At 45.7% G+C, this 18764-nt stretch overlaps 1 protein-coding gene across 1 annotated transcript; it reads right to left on the reverse strand.

Moving 5' to 3' along the window:
* Positions 1-348: 348 nt before the first annotated feature.
* Positions 349-18158, reverse strand: usp11 (ubiquitin specific peptidase 11). Its single transcript, XM_063464071.1, has 21 exons — positions 17891-18158; positions 14692-14801; positions 14483-14613; positions 13322-13439; positions 12153-12298; positions 11895-11956; positions 11307-11406; positions 8627-8800; positions 7585-7743; positions 7202-7426; positions 6962-7045; positions 6566-6660; positions 6283-6486; positions 6100-6200; positions 5374-5868; positions 4906-4976; positions 4349-4461; positions 3256-3405; positions 3009-3124; positions 2840-2928; positions 349-2667 (listed from the first exon to the last, which is right to left on the reverse strand). Exons 1-21 carry the CDS (start codon positions 17998-18000, stop codon positions 2473-2475), a joined length of 3048 nt encoding a protein of 1015 aa, XP_063320141.1. The 5' UTR covers positions 18001-18158; the 3' UTR covers positions 349-2472.
* Positions 18159-18764: the final 606 nt, after the last annotated feature.

An 18764-nucleotide genomic window follows, 5' to 3' on the forward strand; every position in this document is an offset into this window, starting at 1 on the left:
AATGACAGGTGGCTGTATCTGAACGTCTGAGTCGTGCATATCTTTGTGTTGTTTTAATAATCTGACCAATCATACGGCTCCAAGAAGTCTGAGCTCCAGATGTGCTGAGTGAACTTTGGGGTTTGATGTGGTTGTTATGGAGCACTGATGAGCAGGTGTCTGTGCGCCTCATGCTCCTGTGCAGTAAGCTCGCCTTAGCTGATAACTTAGTTCTACTTCTCGTTCAGCTGTGGTCATTTTAAAAACGGATGCGTCTCCTGTACGATGTGTGAGCGCGTCCTCCTCGTCACACATGCAATTAAAGCTAAAATAACGAGACAGAAGCCAAGAGTACAAGAAAACTGGATGTCTGGTAATAATCGTGTTTTATTCATATCAAAAGATTGAAGTACAATAAAATATTCTCATCTGATATTTGACAGGAAGACCAAAGAAAGAAATCACCCCAAGCCTCCCTGCTGCTCCACACAGGAATGATCATATTAATCTTACATTACTTACAATACAAAAATACTGTACACAGCGCTGGTTTAAAAATCAGTGAGGAGCTCGCTCTGCGCCCGCCTCTGCACGCGCACACCCGTCCTGTTTTCAGCCTGAATCAAAGGTTTGCGTATAAATACGAAAAATGTCCCACACCACCTGTAGTCATGTGACAGCTGCAATTATTCCATTAAAACAATAAATACCCGAAAGAAAACGACCAAAATATACAGAGAAAAATTCATTTCTCATCCCTGACAGCTTTGTTTGATCCTCTGATTACCCATAATCCCCTTCAGCGAGCGACTGAGGCGTGCCTGTTTAGGAAGAAGAAATAAGGAAGTGAAACTATGCTTTATGGATTAGTACTTAATAGTTTTATCTGTCGTAAGTCGACGTTGAGCTGCAGTTCAGAGCTGGATTTTTAAACGATGTCAGATCAACAAATGTTTGCGCTTCAGAACGAATCGAAACTCTGAGGGGAAAAACAAACTTCAGTCCTTTAGTTCAGAGGATTTTACAGGAGCTTATAATAAAAAAATCACTGCATTAATGTCATAAAGTCTGATCATCGTTACCTCTGTCAAATCAGATTCAGCATGAACTCGCTGTGAAATCAACAACTTAAAAAAAGACTGGCCTGTTTTAGAGACTTGGATCAAAGCTGTCCGCTGTAATCAGTGCATCTCCGAATACTTTACAGCAAATACAAAAGGTCGTCGCAGGTTTGAGCTGCTCGCTAATTAAGGCTTTAACTGAAACCATCTCTGTGCTCTTATTTCCTAAACGTGTCTTAGGAAGATGACTTTAAAAACTTTTATCATTTAATTTCTGCCTCAAACATTTGCTACGAGAAACTGGCTTTTCAAACTCGCTCAGCTTGAATAATTGTAAAAACTTTGAATGTGGAAAATGCAACAATGTGAACGTGAACTCGTCTGCTCTCAGCGCGGCCTCTTCAGTCAGCTGACGCATGAGCGTCTGCGAGGTTTACCCCAGATAAAAAAATGCTGGTGGGCACGTTCGCCGGCGCCCGCCGGCATCGTGTTTGTTGATGTAAAGAGGGAAAAAAAATGAACTGGAATGACCTCAGTGCAGGTGAAAGTGTGCGGTGACCTCTGACCTCTGTTAGTGGTAAATCTCGCAGACGTTCACATGACCGCAGAAATAAAACAGATGTGTGAAAGTGAAGCTTATGCTGGTATTTTAAATCGGCCCTCGCTCTAACGACCACCAGGGGGCGACTTCTGTTCGTATGGAGGTGTGGCGGAACAATGACCCTCGCTCTCTGTGACCTCACTAAACGCTGCTCGATGAGTCGCTGTTTAAGCCTCGCTGAACACAACGTGAAGCCAGTTTTGTGACTTCTGAAACGCTCATCACTCATTATGAGGCTGTCCATCTTTTATATACAGTTTAAGGAAAAGAAAAAGTCAGCTGACTGCAGAACTGCTGCTGATTGGCCAAAGAGTCTTCCGAATGCGCGCTAATCTGGAGTTTGGTCTTCCCAACCTGGACGAGCATCAGACATCCAGAAAAATTCAAATGATTTTAATTAAACAGCTTTTCAAACGTTTGAATGTCAGATTACAAAAACTGAGTCAAGAGGAGATGAACTTATAAATGTGAACAGTCAGAGCTTAAATGCCAGGGTTCAGTTCCTCCCTGAAGCAGGAAGCAGACTGCTTTTCTGTATTCAGGTGTGAGTTTAAGCTCCGCCCTCCAGCAAACGTCACCTTCAGTCTTTGTGCACCAAACTACCTGAGTGTCGAGAGTTCACGGTGAAGGAGGAGGAGGAGAGGAGGAGCTGCGAGCTCCGCCTGCTGATGTGCTTTTTCCTGCTTTTGGTAACTTGGAATGAAGAGACGTCGTTAGAGGAAGTTCAAGTGTCATCACCATAAAATTAAAAAAATAAATAGACTGAGAATTCTAAAAAAATAAAGACAAAAATCAAAGAAAAGGCTGCTCTGATGGAGGAAACCAAATTAATCATTCTGTTTCCATAGTGATGCTGGAGGCGGAGGCGGCAGCGGCACCCAGCCCTGCGTCATCCTCGTCGTCTTTGCAGGAAGCAGTGTCATTGGATGTCTGGCTGGAGGAGGTGGGGCCTGTGTTGGGGGCAGGCAGTGTGGGTTTTCTGAGCTTGTCCTGTCGCTGGTAGAACAAAACGTAGGCAGCGTTGGTCTGTGGGAGGAGAGACGCAGACAAACATTACGTTGGTCTGATTCAAATAAAGACAACGCGCTGCTGCTTCCAATGATCGTTAGTCAGGTGACAAGATCAGAGTGAAATCAGTGCGACTGAACAGGTGTGTGCGAGAATGAATGAAAGCGTGGTGGGGGCGGGGGGTACTGACCACGATCTGGTCCTCTGTGGCGTAGGTCACTTTACTGTCGTCAAAGTAATACCACTGACCGTTGTCCTTGTTCTTCGCATAGGTGGTGTCTGCAGAAACACGTGATGGTTAAAGTCATGTAGTCATGTGACAAACAAATCACTGACCACAACATGAACGACAAACTTACAATGTCCATCTCTGAGTCCTCCGTAGTGATTGGACACGGCGATGAGGTCATAGCGGCTCGGAGGCTCCTCACTGGAGAGCGTCTTCCTCAGGAGGAAGCCGGAAAAGTCGAGGTCTCTGTAACATGAACACATGTCAGCTTTCAGTGTGCGACTCCTCCATCAGAGTGTGTGTGTGTGTGTGTGTGTGTGTGTGTGTGTGTGTGTGTGTGTGTGTGTGTGCGTGCGCGCGCGCGCGCGCGCATGTACCTGAGGGGGAACTCCACAATGCTGTCAAGCTTCTCTCTGGTGAACTTGGTGTAGGAGAACCTCTTGAGGTGGATGATGAGAACCTCTGGCAGAGACCAGAGATCCAGCTTCTTTGTGGCCAGCTGGTGCTTCTTACACACCGGACAGTACCTGAAACACACACACGGAGCAGATGTAAGTATCTGCAATAAAGCTGTGCAGTGGAAAGTTTTTTAACACAATACAAATTGTATTTGTCACATACACAGTACAACATATATTGAACATGTAGTGAAATGCTTGTGTCCCAACTGTGGACAGGCTGCAGACGTAGCCGCGCCATTCCAGGGTTTTGTTTTGTTTTTTAAGCATGGGGCGTATAGCCAGGACCCTTTTTCAATACCGGATGGGAATCAAACTTGCGACTCCAGCTCCGAAGGCGTGTAGTCTTACCACTAAACTATCCAGCTGAGTGTGATTTTGCTGATAGATTTTGCTGCTTTGAATGAGGTTTTCATGATTCAGTCAAAGAAGCAAAACAACAGCAAGCCTATGAAACAAAGAATATCTCATCATGCCGGCGCCCCTCGTGGACGCCGCTTGATGCCGGAGTAAACCCAGACTGGATTCAAGCTCAGGAAGTGCTGTGAGGCAGCCATGCTACCCGCTGCACCACCATGCCGCCCAGCATCTCAGTTCATCAGATTTTACATGTTGATGAATGTAAAACCTTGAAGCATGCATACAGGTTTTGCACAGACTTGCCCAGACTCAGGGCTACCACTAGAGGGCACTGTGAGGTGCCTCATAGGTCACCCAGCACCACAGCAGGTTAAATTACCACCACTGAAATGAAAACGTGGAAGGCATCTGCTTTTCAAACTTGGGGACAGAAGCTCCACTCTGGATCGGGACGTTACAGTAACAGACGTAGAGCCGCAGATGTTTCATGCTGGTCTTTACCTTAAACAGGTGAAACCTTCAGAGTATTTAGTCTTTTAATCGAGCTTGTCCACCAGTTTACTTCTCACTGGTTTCTCACAGTGTGGTCAGCTCTCCTCAGACTCTCACTACTGTGTGTGTGTGTGTGTGTGTGTGTGTGTGTGTGTGTTACCATGGGTTCTCCTCCTCCAGCGTCTCCACAGTGGTGAACAGCTCGATGCACTGCTGCAGCTGAACAGTCATGTGCTGCTGAGGGACCTCCATGCTGGGATGCTTCACGTACTTCTACACAGGAGGAGGAAAGACAGACTTAAATGTCAGAGGTGCAAGAGAACAAATTAGTGTTAAACATCTGTCATCATCTTCTCTGTCATTCAGGTTTCATCACAGTCAGAGTCCTCCTGTTTGCACCTGACAAGTGTTAAATTACGTCCTTCAAACCACTCAGCCTGTTAAGATGTTACAGGAACGCTGTTATTGTACCTTGGATGTTTACAGAGCCTCAGACTTCCCATCTCTCACCTCTGTTTAAACCACTGACCAAACACCAGATAATTCAGATCAGTCTCTATATGAAACCAACATAGAAGGTCATGTTGTTTTTGTGACCCACTCAGTGCCATTTGTATTTAAACATATTAGCCTCAGTTATTCAGAACACGCCCTGTGAATGTGTTACATACAGTCTGTGCTTTATCGAGTGCAGAAGGCTTAAATGTTGGCGCTGACCTCAGCCTCGTTCTCGTTGTAGAATCTCTTCTTCATGTCGGGCTCCCAGTCGATGGCCACGTAGGGCTGAGCTGCAGAGACAAAGGAAGCGTCAGCTACGCTGATACGCTGACGACAGGATGTGACATCGTCTGATAACATGGTTATTCTGCTTCTCCTGCTGCACTGATCCATGTTAAGCATGGTTCAAGTTTCCAGTAAGTACCAATAATCCCCATTAGCCAAAAGCTGTGCTCCGCCCATCTGCTGTTCAAACCTACTGTTTAGCAGAGGCAGCCAATCAGAAGAAAGCTTACTTGAAGGTTGAACTGAGGGGCAGCAAATGGCTCCACTCTGATGTTTTTATTTTATTCTGATTCATTCTCATCTGTCTGTGTCTGAAGCTCTTTCATCATCATCATCATCATCGCACTGATGAGTGACATCAGTGTGATGTCACAGAGGTTGTGTTTGTGCGTTCACACTCACAGCTGAAGGACACGGCGCTTCCTCCCTCTCCCATCCCCCTCTCGGTCGTCCCGTTGGAGTTGACCGCCTGGATGCTGAACAGACGCTTCCTCCTGACGTGACACGCCCTCCTCTTAGCCGGATGCTCATTGGCTGGCGGGCTGGGAGAGCAAGCCTCCTCCTGCTTGTCTTCTTCATTTTCTTCCTCGGTTGGCTCATGATGCTGCTCCGCTGGCGGTTCTGAGTTGCCGTCGGCTTCTGCGGGACCGCTCGACTGCTCGCCGGGGTCCATGTCATCGGCGCTGTTGGCGTCTCCACTGCAGCCAGGCTCCGTCTGGCTCAGGGAGCCGTTACTGTTCTCACCGTGGTCTCCGTGGTCCGGTAAAGGCTGAGTGTGGTTCTCCTCAGCCTGTGGCTCTGTTGTGTTGTCGTCTGATTTCCTGTTGGGGGTCGCGTCACCGCAGGAGTAATCGGTCTGGGACGGGCCAGCAGGCTCCGCTTCCTCCTGCTCGTCATCTGAGAAAACAACACAAAAGCAGCCAGCAGCAGCTGCAGAGCTCACTCAGCACCAGATAACGCAAAAAAATGTGTGAAAGACGCACAACTCAGAGACACATGGTGTCAGCATTTTTTATATTTGCTCGAGGAAAAGTTAAAAAACACTGCAGAAGCCAAACAAATACATTTATGACAACATGAAACGAAAGGCAGCATCAGACCTCAGAACCAGAAAGTGAAAATTTATACCATCACTGATGCCGTTGGTCTGAGTCTTGTACAGCTCCTCTTCATCATCTTCCTCCTCTTCCTCCAACTCCTCAGACGGATCAGGCAGTCGCACGTAGCGCCTGCACACACAGCGACACCGCCCAGCAAAACTCAGTATATTCAAAAACTGTGTGTGTGTGTGTGTGTGTGTGTTCTGCTCACGCCAGTCTCTGCAGGAACAGGTTGTAGAGCGCCTCCTGGCTGCAGCTGCTGCGCGGCACGTTGAGCAGCAGCGGGTGTCCGAACAGCGACGTGCCGTACGAGCCGCCGCCCGAGCCGTAGTCTCTGTAGTGCGAGCGCTCTCTCAGGTAGAGCGCCAGCAGCACCTGCTCCTCAGGCTGCTCCTCCAGCACACTCAGCTCGTACCTGAACACGGGTTCAGCAGGTGAGTCACAGAAAGTCTGGCAGAAAGGTCATTAGAGGACTGATTTTTTTTTTTCCTTACACAAAGATGTCGTCTCGGTCGAGAATGGCGCTCAGACTTTCGCCCATGTTGTAGATCTTATAGAAACGATGATTGAAGACATCAGCGACCACCATCTGGAACACAAAGTCAGGGGGAGGAGCTTTAAGGGACAGTCTGCTTCATACAGGATGAAATGAGGCCCAGTGTAAGACAAAGAAGGATTATTTTGAACTGAGTCATGCAAAGCTGCTCTAACAGAGTTCACACGTTACAAACTGAAGCCAGAAACTTTAAGAGAAGAGCATACAAAGGCTGGATTAATGTGCAGTCAGTGAAACCACTTTTGATTTGCACGTGATCAGAATCTTCAGTTTAGGTTAAAAGTGTGTTTAAGAGTTCATCGCATCAACCGAAACCTCCTGAACACACACTGACCTGAGTGGGCGGCACGCTGGTCATCTCTGACAGAGCTGAGCAGAGGTCGGACACTTTTCCTGCTTTAGGAACCACAACACGATGCTGCAGACACACACGCACACATCACATCACATCACATCACAGAAGTTAGAATTTTCCTGGATAAGAAGAGAACCACAGACCAGAAACACACTTGGATCTCTTTATTCAGTGTAACTGCAGAGAACTACACTACCACGGTCAGTGATGAGCGGTTACCTGGACAGGTTTGGCATACGGGTCCAGGGAGACGAAGAACACCTCCATGACACGCTCCTTGCTGACAGGAAGCGGGACGCTCAGGTAGCAGAATGGGTCAAAGGTTACAGAAACCTTGTGGCACTCGGGACAGACCAGCGTGGACTTGAAGAGGCCGTGAAACGTGTCGACGATCACAGAGTCGTTCCGCCGAAGGTGGTTACGCCACGCCTCCTCCGCCACTTCCTGTCGGATTAAACAGGAGCTGAATTGATCACAGCTAAAACCAACGAAGACGCTTTCAAACATAGAAAATGACTGAAAGGTGAAATTTAAAGACATGAAGTGAAATGAAGCCCATCACACGCCGAGCTGGAGTCGGCCTTTGCTCTTGCACCGCTCACCTGGTCCTGACGCCCGTCGGCGTCCCGCAGCTCGATGTACTCTTTGTTTTTGACTCTGTTCAGGTCTTCGTGCAGCCCGTCCAGCAGGAAGGACAGCAGCTCCTGACTGTCGTGCTGCTGGTAGCCCAGAAACTGTGACGCAAAGTGGCCCACCTTCGTCTGCACACAAACAGGAAGCAGGGAAATGTACCACTTCAATCAGACCGAAGCGTCTGCCACACACATCACAGACTCCGCCCCTTTGTCTTCAAGGGGGCGGAGTCTGAGATTACTCCCTGCCCCCCAGTCTCTCACCTACGCCCAACACCACTGGATGTACATTGTGCACAATGTAAATGTACTTCTATTTACTTAAGTAAATAAGAAGAAGTAAATTCAAGAAGTATTTCTACATTTGTAGCTTTCTGCTCTTCCTTCAGTACATTTGGGATGTTAACGTTTCATTTTTCAAGTTTTAGTTTAGTTGCAGAAACATCAGTCTACTAATATGTACACACACATCCTTTAGTATATAATTAAGATATTTATGTGCTTTGTAAAATACTGTGAGAGTAGTAGAGAAGTTTTGTGACATGAAAATAAAGCATTTGAGTAGCCTGATGCTTTGACTTCACTGAATTTATGCATTTACTTTTTGAGTTTTTATGTTTTGCATTGATACTTTAGTTTATTTGGGATTTCATGACATTTCCTTCAATTGGGAACAAAAAAGAGAGACAAAAGTTTTCTAATAAATCTCTAATTTCACATTTCTTCCTGTTGCTTGTCCTGCTGTAATAGGTGGGTTAATAAAGTCTATGTTTATACCTGTATTAGTTTCCTGTGTAAATGTAATCACACTTAAAAATGTTCATTTAAAATGTTTTCAGGTCAGTTTGTGTCATTTCTGTCGTGCTGAGTCACAAACTCCGGCTCTTCTGGACGACCCGCCACGCGTCGCAGCCTCAGCTTTAGCGTACGTCAGTGTGTTTGTTTGGCTCGACTCTACAAGTGAAACACACCCGAGTGTAACGGGACACCTGTCAGGGTAACGTGCGGCTACCTTGAAGACGCGCGGCACCACAGAGTAATGCCTCCCTGACCACATCTGCTTGATGACGTCGGCGTAGGCCTCGGCGATCTCTCCCTTCATTCCCAGAGGGTTGGTGAAGTTCAGCTCATCCACGTAGGAGTTCTGCAGGAAGTACTCCGTCAGGGGCGGAGTGTTACTCAGACACTGCAGAGAGACGAGGACAGGAGGACACGAGGAGTTACTACACATCTGTTAGAATAGAATAGCTTTTTATTGTCACTGTTACAAGAACAATGAAAGGCAGTTTGGCATCTCTCCATGTGTGTGAAGTACACAATAGCGTAAGTATTTACACAATAACAGACAAATTTACATTTACACAAGAAAGATATGTACAAGTTATACATACACCTGCAAACATACACGCACATACATACATATGTATATATACATATATGCATCCGTACATACACACACATATTTCCACATACACGCTTACATCTATATACATACACATACATGCCATCTAACTAGCAGGTGCATTGAGAGGTGCAGTGTGATCAGTGATATTGCACATTGAGTGGGGGGGGGCTGTTGCAACTATACTAAATAAGGTTATAATAAATACAGTTTAAAGAGGTAGGGGTGTTGGTTGCATTGAAGTATAAATAGAAATACGATTTATAAATAAGGTGTAGTGTCCATGAGTGTTGGCAGCGCAGTTATCCTCCAGTCAGGGTGGAGGTAGGGCATGTTTGACAGCCTGTGGGTAAAAACTTCTATTGAGTCTGTTTGTCTTCGACCTGATGGACCTGTAGCGTTTACCAGAGGGAAGGGGGGGGGGGAAAGTGAGTGTTCAGGGTGCGAGGGGTCTTTGATGATGATGCTGGCTTTCTGCTGAAGTCTGCCAGTATACATGTGCCGATTGCCCGCTCTGCTGCCCTCACCACCCGCTGCAGTTTCCTCTTGTCCTCCGCGGTGCAGCAGTAAGTCAGAAGTGAGGGGCAGCCAATCAGAACAGAGTTAGCTTAAAGGGGGAGGAGCTGAAACAGTTGCTTAAGCCTGAGGATAAACTGAAGAGTTGAACCTCGAGGGCCAGAGGAAAACCACTTGAACTGCGAGTCCTGGAAAGATACTTTAGTCTGGGGAGAAAACTATGCAGAGATGGACAACTGTTTGCTTTTATTATTTTAAACAAGAACTTTGCTGCTGACGGCGCCTGGTCAGAGCACGCTGCAGTGACGTCATCAGATTAAAACGTTAAAAAAGTGTTCTCATGCATGAAGTGATGTTTTCAGTGAATACTAAACTGAAGCTCAGCTCCAAGTGCCTTTGCAGAAATCCAAGGAGCAACACACTGACACCACACAGGTGTTAATTATGCACCGAGCAGGTTTCATGACTCGCTGTAAAACTGAAACTGATAAAATCCAATTAGAGAACTTCAAAGATGCACAAATGTCCTCGAGATCTGATGAACCAGGGATTCCTTTAGATCTACTGATTGCTAAAAAAGTGACATTTGGACGCTGATCTGAGCTCCACAAAGCTCGGCACTGCGTCAGAGCAACATAATTACAGAGCGAGAGGGATCAGATACAGGGAGGAAGACGCTGCAGCATTTCACCTCTGCTCTGCCAGGAAATGAAGAAAACCTTTATGTGACTATTTTACAAAACAACCAAAACATACAGTCTGTTCCATATTTAGACAGTTACACATGCCTGGACTAACCCTCCGCTTTATTCTGAGGTTCGCACCCTGCACATGTTCAACAGTACCTGAACACTCAGCTGCCAAATGCATCATTTCAGTGTCGAGCAGCTCACACGTGTCGGCGTTTGAGCTGCAGTCAGAGTGACGAGTGAAAGAGAAGCAAACATCTCTCACTGCAGGTGCCAAAATGAAAACAAGCTTCAGTCTAACAAAAAACACTAAACATACGTTTATTGTTATTTTCTCATGAGAAAATAACAATGAATGACAATGAAGTCTTCTAATCTAGTTTTCTAGTAGAGCGGGACCGTAGCACGCTTTTAAAGGACAAACCACAAGTTGGAAGAAGAAGAAAAGCGTCTAATGTCCAATTACAAACTAAACTAGTTCAAATCATTCTATTTACACAGCGCCAAATCACAACAACAGTCGCCTCATTGCACTTCATATTGTAAGGTAGAACCTACAATAATACACACAGAGAAAAACCCAACAATCATATGACCCCCTATGAGCAAGCACTTTGGCAACAGTGGCGACTCCCTTTTAACAGGAAGAACCCTGCAGCCTCTGCCACGACCAACTAGTCACTGTATACTTAAAAACAACAACAACAACAACAACAACAAAAAAAACAGAACAAGTCGGGACGCCGTGTAAAATCACAAAAATACATATTTGATTACAGCAGAAGATAAAAACATCTCAAAGGTTTGTAAATCACAGCGTCCTGTTTTCATTCATGTTCGACGCAGCAACACTGTCAGCGCTGGGTTTGCATTTATACAAATGGTGCATGCTAATGGTGTGGACTGCACTTCCTGACTGACACTCGCAACTATCAGGTATTTGTGTCAGTGGTCCCGGCTGGAGTCCAATCCAGGCCCCGCCCTGAGGGATGTCACCTGCTCAACCATGTGGCATCTCTCTCTCTCTAACACATGATCCATGTGTCTGGTGTAGCAATCAAAGTAAAAAAAAAATCAGTTTAAACCTGTAACGCTGAGTTCATGAAGCAGGTGTTGCCCAGGTTGGTGAGGCCGCAGACGCCCGGCTGCCCTCTGTACGAGTCCTGCTCCTCCACAGAGTTCCTCCTGCAATCGAGAACAGAGTCAGCAGCAGACTCGCACACGGGAGCATTTACAACACCTGAGCAGCGTTACAGTGACAGAAACGCCTTTTTGCTCTTGAACAGGAAACAAAAACAAAGGGTCAGCTGACCAAATATGTGGGAAAGTCAGCTGAAACATGCTCGGACCAGCTGAATTCATTAAAGAGCACAGCTGTCCCAACATTTCATCATTTAGATCAACAGTAGAGTCAATGAAGGAAGCATTTTAACAGTTTTTGTGACATCTGGTTTGTGAGAGGGCGACAGACAAACATCACGATGGTGATGATATCACGCAACTTCTCCAAACAGGAAGAGGTGAAATCAAAGATGAGGAAATGACAAATAAAAAAAGGAACAAGAAAAAAATTCCTGCAAAAAAACTAAAACTAAGCAGGTGAAGAAAAGCAGAGACGATGGAACGTGGAGAGAACAATGACAGCGATAAGAGAGAGAGGCGAGTGCTCTTACATGATCTGAGGCCTGGAGCTCGGCCAGGTGCCGTCTGCATTCCTCGTCTCCATGATCACCGTCTGACACACACACACACACACACACACACACACACACACACACACACACACACACACACAGGCATGTTCCAGCTTATCTCTGACGTGGACAGCTTGTTATTTTAGAGTGGTGCTATGAGGAAGTGGGAAACGTCATCCACACATGGAAAATTATTCCACACATGCAGCGACGTTAAGACTGTAGCGTCATGCTCACCATCCCCGAGCTCAAGCAGGCGTCCAGCACGCTCATGTGCACGTTCCTAAGACGCTCGCAGCTGCTGTCCGAACTCTTCATCCACAGGCGGCACTCTGAGCCCGGAGGTACCGAGAAGGCCTGACACATCGCCCTCTGGATCGAATCTACACACACACACACACACACACACACACACACACACACACACACACACACACACACAGGAAGCACCGTGTTTGAAACAGCTGTTAGCGAACCCTCAGGGGAACATATTCTGCCCCTGACATCAGCTTCCTGTTAACATAAAGACTAACACGTGTTCCTTCACAAATCTACACCAAGTAAATACGACGCTCGTGATGTACCGCCGCCTTCCTGCTCGTGCAAACAGAGAGACCACAGCACTGAAACTGATGCAAGAACTCTGTAACGCCGTGGAAGTTAAACTTCCTTTAATTAATGCTTCGACCCAAAAAACTGCAGCGTAGCGTGACTTTGTATGTGGTGACCGAGGAATTTGTCCTCAGGTGAAGTTTCATGAGTGAATGTCATCAGTTTTAGTCTTTAAATCTTTCTGAGTTATTAGTTTGTAGAAAGACGACCTTTCACATGCTTCAGTTTTCCTCAGTAATAAGTAACTGTAAGCAGTGACCTCTTTATTACTGTATATATGTATTTATCACACATCTTCACAGCTGCTGCTGTCAAATGTGCTCTAAAACTGAATCTGATTAATAAAAAAAAAAATGACCTCACATTTAGAGCAGGTCCCGCCCTTCTCCTTACCTAAACAGGTAACCTCTGAATGAACTGACAGCAGTGCTCCCCTTCACAGCTAGTTGGTTGAGAACAGGTTGGGTAGCCTGAGCTTTATCGACTCATTGTTACCAGGCGGTTATTCACTCGTTTCCAAACTGCAGCTCTGTCTGCCGCCATTGTTTGTGTTTCTGTTGCGTCACGCGGTGTGAAGCCGCTCCTGTGCATGTAATCTGCGACATGCAGTCACCTGGATGACATGGATGCACCGGCAGCCGGCAGGTTTGGACGAGCGTGGTTTATAAAGTCTGAGAAAGTAACTAAACTACGAAGCATTTTTGTCTTTAGGGAGAGAAAAGGCCGATTAAACGTGAACGTCTCCGCTCGTTAACATTAACCTCACCGACACACAAACCTACAGACGGACTCACGTATGCTGTCGGTTCGGCTGAACTTTGCGGTGATGGCGTTCTCCATGTTGCTGTGGAGGCAGAGGAAGATCTCGATGGGGTAAACCTCCACCTTCAGAGTGCTGGGCAGGTCCACCACCTGACACACACACACACAGTTGTCACTACACTAACCTGTCTGAGCCATAACCATTACTAATATTGCTTCCTACCCTTTGATCCAACATTAAACCAATGCTTCACACAACAAGTGAATGATTTACTTTGCTGGGACTTTCATCCTGTCACCAGTTGAGGGTCGGCTCACCACAGCGTGGCTGCCAGCAGATTCATTATGGTAAAAGTTCACGGCTTTGCCCATAAAGCCAAACTCTGCTCGCTGCTGTTCCTGGAGCTCGCCTCCTCGTGCAGCTCTGGCTGCTGCTGCTGTTTCGCACCTCGCAGCAGCGGGTCTCATCAGAAACACGAGTCTTCATCGTGAAGTTTTATTTCAGTCAAGGGACAAATTTGCCAAATCTGTCACGTAGCGAACAAAGTAGGTGATGGCGTGCAGACAAATGTTTGCCTAAGGACGGATCGGGACCATCATGATTTAAAATATTTGAATTTACGTGGAAGTTACATGAAAACGATGCGCAAAGTTCACCAGGAAAAGAGAGCATGTCATGAGTCTGTAACAGTTATCTGAGGCTGGTTTGGGCCGCTTAATAAAAAAGTCAAAGTTTTCATTCGCCCTCTTGTTTCTTTATCATTTCATTTTATTCTACCCGTCATATCAGTGACAAGCTAATATTAGTTTTGCTTAAAAGGCTCGTCCTTTCTCGGGAGATTACAGGAAAACTTTGTGTTGACAGTCGGAGGACGAGAAACAGAAAGAGTGACGATCACGGTGACGTTCCTGCCCTGCTGCTCCGCCCTCGGGGGTCAGAGCTGCTCCTCAGTCTGACGGCGGCGCTCAGATGTGAGAAAGAGATGCAAAGCAGGGATTCCAGGAAGTGATGTAAACACAGCAGCCAGACTACAAGCAGCCCAGAGCTGCGCGAGGAGACGCCTTGAAGGCGAGAGCAGCCAAATTTAAATCAGGGGAGGTTTTTCATTTCTATGTGTTTCAAAACCTCACCAACAAAAACTCTCCGCTCTCATTCTGGACTCAGGGTACCGCGCGGCGCGTGGTGACGTTACCTTGCGTTCTAGCGGCGGCTGATTGTCCGCCATGCCATACCAAGACAGCAGCTTGTGCCACGCCTCTGCCGGCACCAGCACAAAGTCCTCGTCCTCCACCAAACGATCCTTCAGGTGGTACGAGTCCAGATCTGAAAGCAGGACACAACACTTCGCTGAAGAAAACAAATCGTTTTGTGTCTCGCTGAAGCAAACGAAGCGTAACTGACCCTCGAACAGCTCCGCGTTGTCGATCTGACCCGGGAAAGACGTCGAGTTCTGATCTCCAGTCTCCACAAACTCCTTCCATTGGTCAAACCAGCGGCGATCTACCACATACCTACAACACACAGACATTATTACACTGCTCTTTGAGGACACACTCATAAAACACTGCTGCCTCCATCATAAACTTTACCGCTAACAAATCAGCCGAACACGAATGAATCGACGTCTCACCTGAGATTACTCCCAGGAATGGGAGTAAGAATTACTTAAATAATCAATTAATACTTGGTAAATAAAACAAAACAAAAAAACAAAGTGACTGGTAATCATTTGTTTTCTTCAACCAAAATGTGGAAACCCCAAAAATATCCTGATGAAAGGCACCAAAACCTTTAAATAAGTCGTTATTTTCATTATTTTTGCCTAAAAATGAACTGACAGGATCATGTGTCAGAAACATTATTTCTCTCTCACGGTTTTATTTTAGTGGATTTTCTTTTTAAAAACAGTCCAAACAAAACCAGCAGGCTGGGAAATCACACTAATGTAAAATCTACAAACAGATTACATAAATTACCGTAAACAGCTCACATTAGTGTGACATCACTGCATCCTGAGACGCCAGAAGCAGCAAAAATCAGATGTTTTGCTAAAATAAATTCATGGTGACCTTAATGTTTGGGATTTCTTCTGCTTTCTTTGTGACCAGAAGCAAAAGCCGGAGCTTAACATAGTCATTACTTCATGATCCCACATTTCTAACCTGTTTTCATCAAACCGGAGACTTTCTGTCATATTTGAAGCTGCAGCAGAGACACTACCTGCTCCAAAATTAGATGTGAAACCAAAGCTGCTAAAACCAAAGCGGCAGAGCAGGAAGCGTCACAGTGACAGGCGTTAATAAATCTGATGGTTTGGATTGGAATGAAAATCCATCGCAGCATCAGTCCTCAGAGGTTAGACTGCAGCGTTCGGTCTCTGTGCTGTTCTGCTTTTAAGGACTCATTATTCTTTTATTCCTGTTTGACAGAGAACCTCTTTGCCTCCCAACACTTTATAAAAAATGTAGCTGGCACTTTCTTGTGTGGATAAATAATTTTCCATCTGTGGCTGATTTCCTGAAGGTGTAAATGTGAGCAAAAGCCCAAAACAGAAGCATCAAACTGTAAACCTGTGAGCAGCCGCTGGCCTGCTTTGTGATTTATTTGAATATTGAACAGAAAGTAAATCCTGGTGACGTCTGACCCTGCAGCGCCACAAACCTGCAGCGTCACGGTGCTTCTGTTTCCTGAGACCCTGAAGACGTTTTTTTAAGTGTGAAGGAATGAGGGGCGTGTTCTAACCAGCGTCTGGATTTTATTGTTTATTTCCCGTCGCGTGTCTGATGCAGCCGTTGTCAATCAGCATCTCAGTTAATCAGCAGCTCGCTGCAGCCGTAAACACACCGAGTTTCCCTTTAAAGGTATTTTCTGTGATCGCAGCAGAATTCTCACTGACCGTCATCGTCTTTTAAATGTTTCAATAAAACAATATTTCACTGAAAGCTTTTACAAATGAAATAACTCGAAATAAAAACGTGTTTTCAAAGATTTGCCTGGTTTAATAAAGGCTGCACTCTCACACAGCGCGGATTCCTTCAGTGTCTGCTGAAGTTTGAAATAACTCTGAAGAGTTATCCATCCATCCAGAAAAGGCCAAAAATAAAAACGCTGCAGTTATAACATTCAGTAATAAGACATTTAATGCTGCTTTTACTCTCTGGTCAGCTAAGTTCACTTGGCTGAAACAAGACGTTTTCATGGTGTGGACTTTGCAGGTTTCTCCTGTTTGTGCAGTCAAATCTAATCTCACCGAGCAAACGAGGAAAAAACAAACTGTTGTGGATGTGTGATGATAGCCTACCCAAGTTCTTTTTAATGCCTAAAACGTAGAAATAAAGCTACTTCCAGCTGCTCCTCATGGGCACCAGAGGGAATTGTGTTTCCTGCTGTGTGCACAAACTGTCTGAATCACTACACTGTGGAGTCGGCCCCTAACAAGGGATCGCCACAGCAGATCATCTGCCTCCTGCCCACCCCATCCCACCTCTGAGCATCCTCCTCTGTCACACCAGCCGTCTGTATGTCCTGCTTCACTACATCTATCAATCTTCTCTGAGGTCTTCCTCTTTTCCTCCTGCCTGGAAGCTCTGTCTTCACCATCCTTTGTCCAGTATATCAACTACCCCTCCTCTGCACGTGTCCAAACCATCTCAACCATGGCTCTCTAACTTTGAGCTTGTGTACTCATTTCCACTCCCACCCATCCTGCTCACTCCTTGTGAAGATCTGAGAACCTTAAGCTCAGCCACCTGTCTTTCAAATCACAATGTCTTCTGTGAACATCACAGTCCATAAAGACTCCTGCCTCGTGTCCTCACCTCACCTGGGTATTAAAGCTAATTCACTGGAACTTTCTTTCCTTTTAAAAGGGCAAAATATTAACTGTGAGTAAGTGGACAGAGATCGGTATATATGAGACCAGACAGATGAAAACTCAGAGTCCACAAACAGGTTAATAAATTATAGATTGTCACTATTTCACGAACTAATTAGACTATTTTGAAAAGCCGGTCTGATGAAGAGCTGACTGATCTGCTGATTTACAAATATCATCCCTGCTGATAATGTTTCAATCATATTTTTCTATTTGACTTTCAGTCGTGACAGAGTGTTTTATAGTTTCACAAAACTGCAAGTTAAATCTTTCCTTCTTCACTGGAAAATGAAACTGAAAATATTTACTGGCGGCCCTGCTCTGCATTCCAACTCCTAAATGAGCAGGAGGTCGCCCAGAGGAGAATAAACTGGGACTGAAACCGGCTCGGCTTCAGTGATAAATAAAAACACGATCCGGGGGATACGAGGCGACCCTGAACGCCTCACCGGAGACAGCTGGTCGACAGGCTAACGTTAACAGCGCATGCTAGGTCAGAGCAACGTCTGCCTGCTTAGCATAAGCTAACACGGCTAACACGTAGCATTGAGCCGTTAAACCGTCCCAGAAAAACTCCAGCAGCCACACCAAAGCTGCTCCACCCCACAGTTAAAGCGGTTAATCACCGTTTAGCAGCGTTACCCTTGTGGAGATAATCGTTAGCCCTGTCACCGTGTTTATCTGTGTGTGTGTATGTGTGGAGCGGAGAGGCGGTCGGACTCTCACCAGCTCTCCCCAGCGCGGAGCTCGCACTCCCGTAGAAGAGACTCGATCTCCCGTCGCTGGGTCTCCAGGCCCGGGGGCTCCGCGGCGGAGCAGCGGCTGTTGGCCGTCATGACGCCGATCAATCACTCATAAATGTCAGAGGTGTCGGAAATGTTAAAGAGAGCCAGGAAATGAGAAGCAGAAGTCCGCCGCCGCATTGATCTGCCGATAAACGGGGAAGCTCGCAGCCCTCTGTTTGCGGAAGTAGGAAACGGCTCAGACCCGGACGATGACGAATTCCGGCAGGAGACGTGCGAACTACCCCGGAGTCACCAGCAGGGGAAGCAAAACACCAAAACTAATATATTAAATTAAAATAAAATATTAAATAAAATAAACAGACTACGTTTAGATAAGTAAGAAAAGATAAAAAAAATATATATATATATATATAATTTTTTATAAAATTTATATGGAAAGAATCATAAACAAATAGCAGCAAACGTAAAGAATTCATTTAAATACATTAATTTTTTTAAGTTAATAAAACGTCACAAAATTGAACATAGCAAAAGATTAAAAAAATTATTTCAATTATAAGATCGATTTAATTTGTCCCGTTCTGTGTTGTATCTTGGCTGTGAGCGGCAGTTCTCTGGGATAAAATGTCTTGTTGAGGCCAGAGGTCAGAGCTGATAGGAAGGCAGCAAGTCATACAATCAGTTACAACCGAGGCATGTAAAAGACAATCTCTGAATACACAACACCTTGAAGCAGATGAGTTACAGCAGCAGAAGACCACTACTGTCAGCTAATAACATGAAACTGAGACTGAAAAGTGCTCTGAGCCTTGATTTATTCTGCATTCTTCAGACGGTTGGCTCAGGATTTGGGA

The sequence above is a fragment of the Pelmatolapia mariae genome, linkage group LG20, assembly GCF_036321145.2.
Source record: "Pelmatolapia mariae isolate MD_Pm_ZW linkage group LG20, Pm_UMD_F_2, whole genome shotgun sequence".
NCBI lineage: Eukaryota > Metazoa > Chordata > Actinopteri > Cichliformes > Cichlidae > Pelmatolapia > Pelmatolapia mariae.

What these genes read in the sequence shown, in the direction of transcription:
- usp11 (XM_063464071.1), bottom strand. Translation starts at nt 18,000, where the DNA reads ATGACGGCCAACAGCCGCTGCTCCGCCGCGGAGCCCCCGGGCCTGGAG. An exon ending in CCAGCGTGCCGCCCACTCAG is followed by an intron (nt 6,661 to 6,961) that starts GTCAGTGTGTGT and finishes TTTGTGTTCCAG; the next exon opens with ATGGTGGTCGCTGATGTCTT. An exon ending in CCACAGAGGACCAGATCGTG is followed by an intron (nt 2,668 to 2,839) that starts GTCAGTACCCCC and finishes CTCCTCCCACAG; the next exon opens with ACCAACGCTGCCTACGTTTT.